Source organism: Salvia hispanica, chromosome 5, assembly GCF_029641045.1.
Source record: "Salvia hispanica isolate PSC_SH4W2 chromosome 5, Shi_PSC_v1, whole genome shotgun sequence".
Classification (NCBI taxonomy): domain Eukaryota; kingdom Viridiplantae; phylum Streptophyta; class Magnoliopsida; order Lamiales; family Lamiaceae; genus Salvia; species Salvia hispanica.
In genome coordinates this window covers 19905742-19921764 of record NC_142696.1, presented here as the reverse complement: position 1 = coordinate 19921764, position 16023 = coordinate 19905742, and the positions used below count along the sequence as shown (strand labels likewise).

At 35.2% G+C, this 16023-nt stretch overlaps 1 protein-coding gene and 1 pseudogene across 1 annotated transcript; both read left to right on the top strand.

The window, feature by feature from the left end:
• Positions 1–751: 751 nt before the first annotated feature.
• Positions 752–1218, top strand: LOC125198068 (transcription factor GTE7 pseudogene; annotated as a pseudogene).
• An 11537-nt stretch (positions 1219–12755) lies between these two features.
• LOC125189723 (protein FAR1-RELATED SEQUENCE 5-like) lies at positions 12756–15808 on the top strand. The gene is made up of 7 exons (XM_089059125.1): positions 12756–12765; positions 13458–14223; positions 14314–14397; positions 14494–14623; positions 14676–15160; positions 15262–15425; positions 15510–15808. Exons 1-7 carry the CDS (start codon positions 12756–12758, stop codon positions 15806–15808), a joined length of 1938 nt encoding a protein of 645 aa, XP_088915251.1.
• Positions 15809–16023: the final 215 nt, after the last annotated feature.

The following is a 16023-nucleotide window of genomic DNA, read 5'->3' as shown; positions in this document are numbered from 1 at the left end:
CAACTACATATAGGTGATCGGAGAAGGTGAAATGTTGATCGGAGATGGTGAACTTTGGGAGTATTTCACAAAAACAGGAACCCGAAAGCTCACTCTGCATGTCTGTTTAAATTTGGGAGTAAATCGTTTGATAGGGTGAGATGCACTTCAATTTTTGTTCTCATTTCACCGCATCTCTCATACTCTGTTTCTACTTTTCTGGCTAATTCTATTTTCTTTACATGTTTTGATTGTTTGAGCTAACACTGTGTGGTTATTTGGGGAAAGTAGATCAGGTTTAGGTGAATTTATTTGTTCTCTTTTCCATTTTTATTTATTTGAAACAAGCATTTTTGTTGTGGTTGTACCATGTTTTAATTTGAATTCATCTATTTTCTTTTCATGTTTTACTGATTTCTGTAAAATAGAGGCATTTTGATACGTCTCTGTTTTTTTTTTTTGCCTTGTAGTGCTTGTTGTGATGACTGTAGACTAAGTAGTTGTTTTTCCTTGATCATGATTTGATGAGTTGCTATTAACTTGTGTTTTTGCTATCAACATTTTTATGAGATTTTTGCTTCTGTTGCAACCATATTACCATATTTTTGCAGTAGATGATTCAATTGTATTAGATGTGAACTCATTTGAGAGATTGATTTTCCAATATTTGCTTTTGTTATAGGATTTGAACTTTTTGCAAGCTTAATTGTTGATTTGTTTATAGAATTGGAAGTATTATCAGGAATTGGATGTCAACAAAACTTGTATTTGGGTTGCAGAATTTACCCCAAGAGAAGATGCCTCAACTTGTACAGATAATCAGGAAGAGGGATGAGCATTTGGCACAGGATGTCAATGAAATTGAGCTTGATATTGAGGCTCTTGATACGGAAACGCTGTGGGAACTTGATCGGTTTGTGACCAATTCGAAGAAGATGGTGAGCAAGACAAAGCGGCAAGCGTTGATGATGAACAACAATCCAGCTGCTGGAGTTTCTATTCCCTCCAGTCCTGTTACTGATGCTGATGTGGTAAGTTAAATTTGCATCAAGATTTTTGTCTTTTTTGTGGTGTTTTCACTGTTTATTCATGTTGTTGGTAATGTTGTGTAGGGCGCATTGAGCGACAAGAATGATGATTGTGGCAAGATGATGAAACAAAATGATGAAGAAGATGTAGATATTGATGACGATATGCCAGCAACGAGTTTCCTTGTTGTTGTGGAGATTGAGTTTGTGAAAGAAGGTGTTGTTGGGCAGGAGAATGATGGTGTTGTTGGACAGGAGAATGATGGTAGAGGCAATGGCAGCAGTAGCTCAAGCAGTTCTGGCAGCTCAAGCAGCGATTCGTCATCCTCGAGTGGTATTGATACTGATTCTTCTTGCGTTTCTACATTGTGTTGGGGGTGAAAGTATGGAAAACGGAAACAGAAACAGATGTTCATTCGTTTGAGCTTGTTTTTTACAGATTCTGATTCAGGGAGTTCCTCTGGTAGTGAGTCCGACGCAGATGATTGACCAATTTGATGATTGAACTTTTATTTGATGATTGAATTGGATGTCTGGCAGTTTTATTGCTTTTTCTTGCCTGTTAACTGTGATATCTCAACTTTGTTTTAGTTCATTTGATATTTTGGCTATTGATATGTGAATTATAAGTGTTATTTTTTAGTTGTTGACATTCGATATTCTCGGTATTGATATGTCAATTGTAAGTGTTATTTTTTAGTTGTTGACATTTTAATACGAGTTGTTGACATTCGATATTTTCGGTATTGATATGTCAATTATAAGTGTTATTTGTTAGTTGTTGACATTTGATATTCTCGATATTGAAGAAATGTTAAATGTACAATTTTTTTATTGTTGTTGGATGATTTATCAAGTATGAAAGGAACGGAAAATACGTAAAGAATTCTGCTTTTGAGGCAAATGTTACGTGTCTCTCTCTTTTATTTCTCCAAATTAAAGCATGAAATATTTTGCACTCTGATTGTTTGGTAATATTTCTCATTTGAAAATTAGTTGCTAAGATTTAGTTATCTCCCCTTTTTAATATCAACTATGCATGTCAACTACCTATATAATCTATGTCAACTACATATACAATTAATGTTAACTACACACATATAATGTCAACTATATTTACAATTCATGTCAACTATGTGTACAATCCATGTCAACTATATATAAAATTCATATCAACTACACACATATAATGTCAACTACATATACAATTCGTGTCAACTATACACATATAATGTCAACTATAAGTTGTTAACATTTGATGCAGGCTATTGACATTTGATGTGCAAGCTATTGACGATAATACCCCTAGTTGACATAAACTACACGCTGTTGACATCGCACGAAAATTATGAATGAGTGGCTGCATCAAATGTCAACAACTTATAGTTGACATTATATGTGTATAGTTGACATGATTATGCCAACTAGGGGTATTATCGTCATTTCATTTCTAAAATGGCGGAATATCGAATGTCAACAACTCGTATTAAAATGTCAACAACTAAAAAATAATACTTATAATTCACATATCAATATCGAGAATATCGAATGTCAATAACTCGTGTTAAAATGTCAACAACTAAAAAATAACACTTATAATTCACATATCAATTGACATGTAGTTGACATGACTTATAATTTCGTGACATGGCTTGTACATGTAGTTGACATGGCTTGAAAGTGCAGTTGACATTACTTATAATTGTTGACATGGCTTGTGCATGTAGTTGACATGACTTGTACGTGTAGTTGACATGGTTTTCTTTTGAATTTTTTTTACATTTTTTTTAAAAAAAAAAATTAATTTTTTCTTAAAAAAAAATTAATTTTTTTCAATTTTAAATTTTTTTTTATGTCAACTACACAGTTGTTGACATTTGATGTGTAGTTGACATGGATTGTACACATAGTTGACATTATATGTGTGTGCAGTTGATATGATATGGCTTGTACGTGTAGTTGACATGACTTGTACGTGTAGTTGACATAGTTTGAAAGTGTAGTTGACATGGCTTATAATTATTGTTGACATAGCTTGTAGTGTAGTTGACATGGCTTGAAAGTGTAGTTGACATGACATATAATTGTTGACCTGACTTTTACGTGTAGTTGACATGACTTGAAAGTGTAGCTGACATATTACTTACTTTCAGAAACATCGCAGAGCTTCCACCAACATACACAAAATCTATTAGTCAATTAAAAAATTTAACAATTTCGACACGAGGATTCAATATCTCACAAATCTTATTGTTCCAATTTTTAGATCTACAAATTCCAATTCAGGAAAAATGAGTAAAATTGCAGATCTCACTACAAAATCCAACAAAGAGTAGAAATCAATGTTGTCGGCGAGGAGCTCTCGGCATCCATCTAAAGATCGGGCAAAACGTCGCCGTCTTCGATTCCGAGGAAGAGATCGTTGAAATAAATGCTATCGAGCAGAATGACGCCTAAGAAATCGGGGAACTCGGCAGCGTCGATCGAGAAGCCTTCCATTTCGCCTTCCATATCGGAAGGCGAAATGTCAACATCTTGTCAACAACTTGTATATAGTGTCAACAACTAAAACAATTCTTGTAATTAAAAGATAACTACTATTTTATGGCTCTGCACATCATCATCGTCATCATCAATATTGAGAGTGCTGCTTTTCACTCTATTCCTTACAAGATCACGATGTTTTCCTCTCTCTCTCTCACTCTTTCTCTCAAATAGATCAATATGTTTCTTTCAGGAACCAAGAAGCTACGGAAATCTTAGCTCAAGAGGCAAACAGAGAGAGATTAGATATGGTAAGATATCAAGACCAATAAAAAATCAGCAGAATTAAGTAAGACAGCAACTCCATCAAGAACAATTTCAGCTCAAGAATAAGAAAAACAATCCACCAAAAAAAATCCCTCATTGAAAAGAAAGGAAACATTTGCTAGAAAAACCGAACACATTCAACCATCACTATAAACAAGAAAAAAGAACATTTTATTCTGGAAAAAAATCGAATCTTAATAATTAGATTAGAGAGACAATTCACTCTAAACTTTCACACGCATAAACGCACACACCTTCTGAATCAATTCATCAAACACCTGGAGAATCCGATCGAGCTCCACCACCTCTGCCGCCCCCTTGCGCTGCTGGTGGCTCCAAAACGGCACAAACGCTCTCTTCACCTACTGCAGCACGGAGAAGAGCTCCGGCGGCACGCCCTGCGGCGGCTGCTGCTGCTTCGTGATCCACCACGGCGACAACTCCAACGGCTTCACCGTCCCCCCCCTAGCTCGATCCCCTCAAATTTGCCATGGAAATCCTCACCGACCTCCAACCACTGGAACAGCCGGAGCAGTAGCCGGAAAAATCAATCGAATCCATCTCTCCTCCTCCAATTGAACACAAAATCAGATCTGGAAGCTCGAGAATCCACGAAATCACACTCCTATCCTTCCGATTCTGGAAATTGATTTACAGAACGAAGCAATTGCTCGTCAGCAACACATTGCAAGCCATAGGAGTCGGAATCGTGCTCGGCACGATCTACATCAACATCGGATTAGACAAATCGGGGATCGAGAAGCGATTAGGTCTCTTCGTGTACACACTCACCTTCCTCCTCTCCTCCACCACCGAAACCCTCCCGATCTTCATCAACGAGCGACCAATCCTCCTCCGAGAAGCCTCCAGCGGCGTCTACCGCCTCTCTTCCTACCAATCCGTCTTTCAGATTTTCCTCTTCATTCGTCATTTAGATCAGCGAGATTTTGAATGTTTACGTTTTGAATTTTGAAGATCGGCGAGATTTTGCAGATGAAGATTTGAAGATTTTGGAAGAGAGATTTTAGAGAAATTTTAGAAATTGGTTTGAAATCAGTTTGGATGTTTCACGCTTTTTTTATTAAAGAAATTACAATTTTACCCCCTTGTTGACATAATGTTGTATTTGTTGACATTTTGTTTAGCTTGTGGATTAGTGGCCCATATTGCATCTCATTTCTCAATTTAGCTAAATAATCTCAACCTAACAAGACCCTATATATATATATATATATATATATATATATATATATAGGGAGATGATCAAAATAAGAATGCATTTAAATCCAGAAATGCAGCCCAAATCTTGGCCCTAGGATTAGATTATCTAATGGTCAATAATTAACTCAAAACACGGAAGGTCATAATTAAGTAGTTTTAGGTCATATTATAAGATTTGAGTTTATGTCATATTAAGATCATTTTAGGTCATGCTTTGTTAGCATGACCTAAAAATAAACTAACTATGACCTAAAAATGCCCTACGTATGACTTGTTCTGCGTTTCTGTATTTAAATCTGGTCTTCATAGATCAAAACCCTATATATATATATATATATATATATATATATATATATATATATCCTTTTTGAATCTTTTGTTCTTTTTCCTTTTCAATCTTGACCATCCATTTTCAACATCTAATGGCCCAAAAATAGGGCCCGATTTAATTGTTTTAATTCATTTAAAAAGTAGAAAATGGCTTTTATGGTATACACTTTCACGTCTGTTATGGAAAGTGCTTGATTCTCTCCATCCAAAAAGATTTCACCGGTTTTATTCTATAGCACCACAACATGAATTAAATTTCATTTTTAATGCGTTTATGATTTGGTACAGTAAATAATGTACCGATAGTATCTAATAATGTGCACGGATAAGTGGATAATGTACCGATTGAATAGAATAATGTTGAAAGAAAATTGAATTCATGCCATTTGGGTTTAGCAATCCATGGGGCTAGGTTGTAGTACCCACTCACAAACGGAACCATCACAAAGGGCAGAGAGTTTTAATCATTCTCCTTGGGTTTAGCAACCCATGGGGCTAGGTTATAGCACCACCACATGAAATAAATTTTATTTTTTAATGAATTTAAGATTCGTTACGGTAAATAATGTACCAATAGTATCTAATAATGTATATTCAGATCAGTGAATAATGTACAGATTGAAGAGAATAATGTTGAAAGGAAATTGAATAATGTACAAATTGAACATAATAATGTTGAAAGGAAATTGAATAATGTACAAATTGAACATAATAATGTTGAAAGGAAATTGAATTCAGACCATCCCAATTGCTTTACATCGTCATAAATCTAGACAAAATACCCTACAAATCTATTTCAAATCAGTTGGACACCTCTTGAACAAGAAAGACAAAAGCTCCAAAACCCAGTTCATGGACGGCTTCCTTCTGCCGTGGAGCTAGGTTTTTAAAAAGTTCAGGAACTCGGTTGGGGTCCGTCGACAGTAGAGATGGTCGACTTTCTTCCCCCTCGGCTTCCTTTTCTCTGCGTCTTCATGAGAGGTACTCGTCTCGGCCCTTTGCTCAGCCAATCTCCCGGAAGTTCAAAAATCAATAATGTATTGCATTAATATTATATAATGCACACTACTTGTTGTATAATGTACGCATGGAAGCAAATAATGCACAATTGAATATAGCATTCAATCAACAATCGATCAATTTTTTTAAAACCATGAAACATAATGTATACCACTGTCTACAATAATGTACAAATAGCAGCAAATAATGCACACATGAATACAAATTTCACTCATTTTCAGGTATTTTATCACAACGTACAATAATGAACAATAGAGTGCTATATAATGTACAAAAACCAACAAATAATGCTCAAATTCAAGTGAACCAATATATGTAACTTAACACAAACTCATCATATACACCACATTCTACTATAATGAACAATTGCTTGATGCTTACAAATGGCAAAATGCAACAGAGTGCTATATAATGTACAAAAACCAACAAATAATGCACAAATTCAAAGGAACCAATCGTTGTAACTGAACACAAACTCATCATATACACCACATTCTACTATAATGAACAACTTCTCGACGCTAACAAAATGCAAATGCAACAGATTGCTATATAATGTACAAAACCCAACAAATAATGCACAACTTCAAGGGACACAATTCCAGTAGCTTAACACACAAAATTTATATAAACAACTAGCTTGAATAAGGTATAACTTCTTGAAGACTACAAATGGAAATAATCCACCATTACATAGTTATAAAGCAGTAATTAAATACAAACTCAACAATGGACAAAACCCTGACAAAAACAACAGCAATTTCATGATTTACAAAAAAATAAATAGACGATTTGTGAAAATCGTGAAAAATCAACCCAAGGTTTGTGAAAATCGGCGATTCAAAGTGTACATTAACCAAAAAATGGAACTTTTAACACCTATCTAGTTGTCGACTGGAAATTGACGGTCGCGCGCGAAGGGATTGAGTCTTCAACTGCGAAACGGCGGCGGAACGTTGATTTAACGGCGAAAATCGAAGCTTGGGTTGATTTCCGGTGGCTTGGATTAGCGGCTAGGGTTTGGAAATGGGGGGGAATTAGGGGAGACGAAATTAAATCGTGGGTTCGAGGAGTGAGACGGTTGGAGTGAGAGAGAGAGAGTTAGTAGATGGAAAATCCCGCTTAATTCTCGCTCCTTCCATTTTTATTCATTGTTGTTTTATAATTATACCCGTATAATGAACATAATGAACCTAATAATGCAACACGGGATCCGATCTCTCCTTTTAATCAAGTTCGTCCATTCCATCAATCTAATGGATGATATTAAGAAGGAAATAGACACTAAGGGATGTGATCATATCATAACCCATATTTATGGTGATAACCTAATAACCCTTATTTTATGGACGAAAAATATCATTTTATGGAACAGAATATCATTTTATGGAATAAAAGTATCATTTTATGCATGCTGAAAAAATATCATTTTATCGTGTATAAATATCATTTTTAGTAAAAATGATACTTTTGACCCATAAAATGATAGGGTTATTAGGTTATCACATAAAATGATAGAGTTATTAGGTTATCATATATATATATATATAGGGTAGTGATATAATGAAAACCATATATCTAATACAAACTCCAAACTCTAATCCTAGCCATTGAATTTAACAAATAAACGCTTAAGATTTTTCTAGAATAAAATGTCAATAACCTCTATGAATCTATTTTAGACAATTTGATAATATGATTGATGATTTAATAAGAGAAAGATCGTGTAATCCCGGATCTCTCGTCCTCTCTCCTTCCACTATTCACATTTAATTAACCGTTTCAATTTCCCCTCATTCAAACTTTTCGCCTTTTTGGATTCTCTCAACCTTATCGGCGATAATCTGCGGCGGCACAATAGTAATTCCAAGCAGCAGTGGTGACACGAAGGAGCAATTTTCAATGAGTTCTGAACAACGAAAAACTGGGCGGAAACCTGCTGAATCCTCGAGGAGTGAGTGTTCCAGCAAAAACCTTAGTTTACACTATTTCTCTAATTTTTTATCGGCTAGGTGGTTGTTTTTCCCGCTTAAAAACCTAGCGAATTTCGATTTTGGGATGATGTTTTGAAAAAAATGCTAAAATTCTATGTTGAAACTGTGTTGATTCTGTGTTGATGTTGAATTTTTAGTATTTCTTTGGTATTGAAACCTTTGCTGATTTTTTTCCTGAAATCAATGTTAATTTTCTTTCTAGTGTTGATTTTAAGATGAATTTGCGTTGAATTCCTTCTATTCTCGAAGTGTTTGTAGAAATTGTATTGATTTTATGTTGATATTATGTTGAATTCCTTCTATTCTTGAAGTATTTGTTGAAATCGTATATCGCATTGAAATGTTTGTTGAAATCGTATTGAAGTGTTTGTTGAAGTCGTATTGATTTTAGGTTGACAATTATTTTAATACTGTTTACAAAATCAGCATACATGATATGCTGAAACTCAATTTATATTGATTTGCTGATTTATATTGTAAAACTCAATTTATATTACTTTTAATCGTGCTAGGAATTGTATATCATCTGCACAAACGCAGCAGGCATCATTTGCTGATTTTCTGATCTTGCTGAATTTACATTGATTGCGCGTTGATTTTGTGTTGATCTTGTGATTTGGTATTACATCTCATTCGAGATGATTGTAGGTGTATTCCATACAGATATTTTTGTTGATATTGTGTTGATTTTGTGAAAATGGTTATGTTGGCAGGTAAGGGTAAATCTATTGAAGAGGGTGGAACAAGTATGAAAAAAACCCTTCAATAGATTGTACGGCTTCAAGCAAACGCCATCTTCTACTGATTCAAAAAGCTTGCCAACATAAGGCTTCAAGTTGGATCTACATTCTGGAATAATTGAGACTGATACACAAATGTCAACGGAGAATTAAAATAGAATATCAACAGAACAGCAGCTATGTATGTATATCAATATAGAATCAATATAGATATCAACACATAATCAACAAAAATGTCAATAGAATAGAATTAACAAAAATGCCTACAGAATTGTAATGTAAAATCAACTGTACCTTACACATGTCAAATGTATATCAATATATAATATCAATATAGAATCAATAAAAAGTAATTAAAAGTGTGCGGCTTATCAAATAGTTTAAAATATTGTTGAGTCTCATCTTGTGTTGAATCAACAAAAAATCAATAGCATTTCAGTAGGATTGCAATGTAAAATCAACCAGTAGCTTACAAATGTCAACATAGGATCAGCCATGTGCTACGACGTCTCAACAAAAAATCCAATAATTTCAACACAGGTTCAACGGAAAAAAAAAAAAAACACAATCTGAATCACAAATTGTATCCGCAATCTGAATTAACAAATCAAGAATGTGTCAATCTTCAACGTATGGAAATTATGAATCACGAATGTGACAATCTGAGACATACTGAAAATGAATTATGAATCTGAAAATGAAAAACAAAAAAACTTTTACGGCATTGAGATTAATTCTCATCACCATGAAATTACCTTTATCAGCGTTAGAACCCTCCATATAATAAAAAAACGATGTAACACCGGCAAAGAAATCAATTTAAGATTCGGCCGAAAAATAAAAAACCTCCAAGAGTACGCCGGCGAAAAAGAATTTCGATCTTCAGAATAAATTTTCCGCGCCGTGTTAAGATCCCAAAGAATATGTGATTATTTTCAGTTTTGGAAGGTGGGAGAGAAATTAGGAGCACAAAAACCGCTAGAAAATTAAGTTACAAAATTGACCCCTGTTGACAAATTATATACTTTTGTTGACATTGAAATTGAACACAATATTAACCACAGATCTTTAATAATTAGTGGCTAGGATTAAAGTTTGGAGTTTGTATCAAATATGTGGTTTGCATTTGATTACCTCCTTATATATATATATATATATATATATATATATATAGTATTGTGATCAATTGAGATTTTTTATGCTAATTGAGAAATGAGTGGTCCAGATTTTTCCACATGGAAAATATCTTTAGATTAATTAATTATGAAAGGGCAGAATGGTAATAACATGGTAAATTTTATTCAATAATTTTTTTTTTTAATTTTAATTTTAATTATTTATTTATTTTTTTAAAATTTTTTTAAAATGTTTTTAATTTTTATTTTTGAACTACATATACAATTCATGTCAACTACACACATATAATGTCAACTATGTGTACAATCCATGTCAACCACATACACAATTCATGTCAATTACACACATATAATGTCAACTATGTGTTCAATCCATGTCAACTACATATACAATTCATGTTAACTACACAATATAATGTCAACTACATGTACAATTCATGTCAAATAGTATTTATTGAATAAAGTTGTTGACATTTGATGTGTAGTTGACATGAATTGTATATGTTGTTGAAAAAAAAATTTAAAAAAATTAAAAATAAAAAAAAAACGAAATTTTTTTTTTTAAAAAAATAAAATAAAATTAAAAATATAAAAATAAAATAAAATTAAATTAAAAAAATTAAAAAAAAAAATTAATAAAATTACAATTATGCCCCTCTGTTGACATAAACTACATGCTGTTGACATTTCATAAATATTCTGGATAAGTGGCTGAGATTGCATCTCAATTCTCAATTAGGTTGATAAATCTCAACCTAACAAGACTGGGGTCTTGTTAGGTTGAGATTTTTGGGCCTAATTGAGAACTAAGATGCATTTTCAACCACTCATTCATAATTTTCGCTCAATGTCAACCACTGAGACATTATGTCAACTAGGGGGTATAATTGTCATTTTCGCACGATGTCAACTACAGAGACATTATGTCAACAACAAACGTTATTTATGTCAACTACGATGTCAACAACAAACTTTATTTATGTCAACTACGATGTCAACAACAAACTTTATTTATGTCAATTATTATGTTAACAATAACATTTTACAAATAATTAATGTCAACAATAAATATTTTCATGTCAACGACGTATATTATTTACGTCAACAACGTTTTACATATAATTCATGTCAACAACAATGTTTTACATATAATTTATGTCAACAATATATTTCATAAAATTTATGCCAACGTCCTAAATAATTCATGTCAACAACAAACGTTATTATGTCAATGAGCTATATAATTCATGTCAAAAATAAACATTTTCACGTCAACAACTTATATAATTTATGTCAACAATAATATTTTAGGCAATATCACAATCACCTTATCTACACAACTCAAAATGTATTTCCAATTCCCTTTGCTGGATGTTTCCGCCATTTACCACCAATCAAAATGTATTTTGTTAAGAAACTGATCACTGCTCCCCTAAATAAAAATAAATCGAACTGATTCCGATTCTGCCATGGATTTCTTCAGCAAAGCCAAATCCATGAAGCTGAAGAGCCGCCACGAGAAATACCTAACCGCCGACCCCGACAGCGCCTCCGTCTTCCAGGATTGGTCAGATTCTGCGGCCGCGATTTGGGCGGTGGAGGGCGTGGTGCGCCTGCGGAGCTGCTCCGGCAAGTACCTGGCGGCGAAGGACGAGGAGTTCCTCCTCGGCGCCACCGGCAGGAAGGTCATGCAGTCGGTGCAGCCAATCGCCAACGGCGCCTTCGTCCTCAGCATCGACACCGATTTCGATGGCTGAATGAAATTGATCAAACAAATCACGGCGGAGCTCCGATTGGAAGGGCATAAGACGGCGGCGATCGAAATTCTGCAGCAATTTAATTGGGAATTTGGGGAAAATTTATGCATTTTACAAAGGATTCAAAATGTGTAAGGAATTAGGGCTCGTGGATCGCATTCAGCGGCTAGACTCTAATTAGAATATGGAATTACCATTCTGCCCTTTCATAATAAATTAATCTAAAAATATTTTTTGTGTGGCAAAATCTGGACCACTCATTTAATAAAAATGAGTGGCTGATATTGCATCTCATTTCTCAATTACCCTAAAAAATCTCAATTGATCATGGACTTATATATATATATATATATATATATAGGGATGTTTTCAAATCCTTTTATATATATATATATATATATAGGGATGTATTCACATCATTTTCTAATATTATGTTCTATTGTCCTTTTTAATCTTGGCACTCCATTTTAGAGATCTAATGGCCCAAAATAGAGGCTGATTTATTAACTTTTAATTATTAAATTAGACGAAAAGGGCTGATTAGGAATACATAAATAAACGATTCTAGCTTTATTCTCTGTGTAATCTTTTCTCCAATCTTTTCTCCCTTTTTCTCCGTTGAAGACATACCAACGTCGACAACAAACGCTGCTGAAACATTCTCCGTAAACTATTTTTTTGGTTTCTCGTCAGAAACCGTTTTTGGGAACAATTGTTGATTGTGTTCGTTTTCTACAAAATGGAAGAAGGTAATTAAATTTCTCCAATCATCGATTATAAATCCGATTGGCCCAGTTGAATACAGATTAGTTGGATTAATGGTTAATTGCAAATAAGTTGTTGTGATCGTTTTTATGTCTATGCGTGTTTGTATGCTTTGCGCAAGTTTCATTTATTCCCCAAGGGTTTAGCAATCCTTGTGGGCTAGGGTGTAGTACGTAGTAAGTACCACGTCTTCTATTCAAAGCAAACGAGTTTCAGTTAATTCTCTAGGGTTTACAATTCGGCTGGGTTAGGGAGTTATTTTAACCTATACACATAATCGACATGTAGCATTATATAATGCCTATAATAAACTCTGTAATGAACGATTTATGATATGTAATGCATATGTTTGCTGAGTCATATGTTCTCTCGTTTAATCTGATGTCGTTTTTGTGAATTAATCTGTTGTCGTGTTTGAATGTACTGTGCGAGTTTAATATAATCCACTAGGGTTTAGCAGTCATTGGTGGTTATGGCGTAGTATTTTGTTGAGTCGACGAGTTTCATTATTTTGTCTAGGGTTTAGTTATTATCTCGGCTACAGTGTGGTATTAATCGACGTATGTAATGTTCAAATATTAAAGTATAATGCACTATTTCTTAGTTGTAATGTTCGATTAGTATCATATAATGAAACTTAATTCTAATATGCTTGTTGTTTTGATTTTATTTACAGTGTTCGTTATACCTGAATGTTCTCCACAATTGAAGCCTGTGATTGCTCAGAAGTTCCAATCCCTAGATTTTGCTTTTGCGTTTTATGATGTGTATGCCCATGCTGTTGGGTTTGATACGCGTAAACAAGGAATGAGGAAGGCGGCGGACGGTGTTACTACTTGGTATTCTGTGGTATGCAATAGGGAGGGCTGCAAGAGGTCGAACGAGGAAGACGATGTGAATGCACGCTCTGGTTTTACTCTTAAACGCAGGCGGCTTTCCAAGCGATGTGGTTGTAAAGCTTGTATATCCTTCAAGTACTTTTCCGAAGCAGGAATACCGGGATATATTATTCACGAGTTCAACGAGGTTCACAACCATTGTATGGTGGAGTCGGAGCATCAGCAGTTTATGACACTTAACCGGAAGTTGAATGACGTACACCACAAATTCATTCTTGACTGTTCCAAGGCTAATATAGGCCTCACACTTACCTTTAAGGTATTGAAGGAAATCCTCAGTGGGTTTGAACTTGTCGGTTGCAATGTTGGGGATATCAGGAACACATCTCGCGACATCAAAGCATTCGCACACGGTTGTGACGTGCAGATGGTGTTGGACGACATGGCGAAGAAGAAGGAGTTGTCAGATGCCTTCACATATCACTACGAAGTTAATGCTGCTAACAAGTTGGTTGCCCTCTTTTGGTGTGATGGTTTGATGAAGAGGAACTACCATATGTTTGGTGATATAGTGGCGTTTGACTCCACTTACAACACAAACAGGTATACATTATATGCAGATTTTTGTACATTACTGAGTGCATTATAAAGCCATAAATTTGCATTATACTTTTATCGTTCTGCATTATTCAGAATTAATTATGCTAATGCTGCATACCTGTGTGCAACGCAGGCATTGCATGATCTTCACACCTTTCATGGGGAAGGACAGTCATGGTAAACCCGTAACATTTGCTGCTGGATTGGTCTGCAACGAGAAAACAGGGGCCTTTGCCTGGTTGTTCAAACATTTTGTCGAATGCATGGGTGTAGCACCCAAAATGATTGTGACCGATCAAGACTTGGGCATGAGATCAGCTATTCAAGAGGTTCTTGTGGGAACTCGACACCGATGGTGTATGTGGCATATAATGCACAAGTTGGCTTCCAAGGTTCCAGACAGGTTGCTTAGGGACGAAGATTTCAAGAAGAAATTCAATGCATGCATTTGGTAGGACTTGCTTGAACCCGACAAATTTGAAGAGGAGTGGAATGGAGTGATTGAGCATTATGAGCTGGAAGACGTTGATTGGTTGAACACATTGTACGAGTATAGACAGATGTGGATACCGGCCTACTTCAGAGATTTCCCACTCGGTTCGATGATTAGGACTACGTCCATATCAGAATCTGAAAACAGTTTCTACAAAAATTTTATGAAGCCCCGAGCGAACCTTGCCGAATTATACTTGTATTCCAACAATGCTCTGGACTTTCAGCGGAACGCTAGAACAAAGCTGGACTACAACAATGCTACTTCTGTGCCCATACTGGCCACTAAGTTGGGTTTCGAGAAACATGCTGCGACGATTTACACAGACAGTATGTTCAGGAAGATACAAGAAGAAATTGTTGATGGTAATGTCAGATGCCGTGTACTTGGTTTTTCATCAACAGATATGATTGACACCTACAAGCTTGGGGATAGCCGACGGAATTCGTATTCTGTGAGACACGACAAGACTGACGATTCATACTCTTGCGATTGCAAATTGTTCGGTAGGCAGGGCTATTTGTGTTGCCATATTTTTTTCTGTTCAGGAACAATGAAGTGTCAAAAATTCCAGAGATGTACTGCAACAGCGGATGGATGAAGACTCCCTTAGCCAAGGCTGTACATGGACTTTTTGATGTCACTGTAGATACAAGGTCCACCGTTGACGATAGGCAGACTGATACAAATCAAGGAATATCGTTGTTCTACGGTTTTATTCGACGTTTTGAGAGTGACATTGAAGTGCTTCGTGCTTTCGTAAGTGGTTTGGAATAACTTGGTAATTCTCTTCAAGCTGGAACTCCTCCAACTTCGGCGTTTGAAAAGAGGCGCATGATTGAAGAATTTTACCGAATGCCAAGGCCTGAAGTTGTAGAGGTCCATCCTCCGGATGTTGTAAAGACGAAGGGTCATGCTAGCAGCTCCGCGAGCCGACTGGTTTCAAAGAGAGAAAAGGATATAAAGGAGGCTGCTAGGCCTCTTAGACGTTGTAAGGCGTGCGATGAGTTGGGCCATCACGACTCTAGAAACTGTCTAATGCTTAATGAGATGGAGAAGGAGAAAGCGCTTAGTAAAGGCAAGAGGAAAGCTTGATCTGTTTTGTAACTAATAAAATAATTTTTCGTCTCGGATTTGTTCTTATTATTTCTAGCGCTGTGGTCATTTTTTGCGTAATAACTTTGTGAAGTTGCGATAGTTACTGTCCATTATCGAATTACAACCTTGCATTAATAAGGATATTATATGCATCACTCCCTCTATTCATTCCATTAGTTGAGTTTTTTGGTTTTGTGCATTATCGTTTGTAT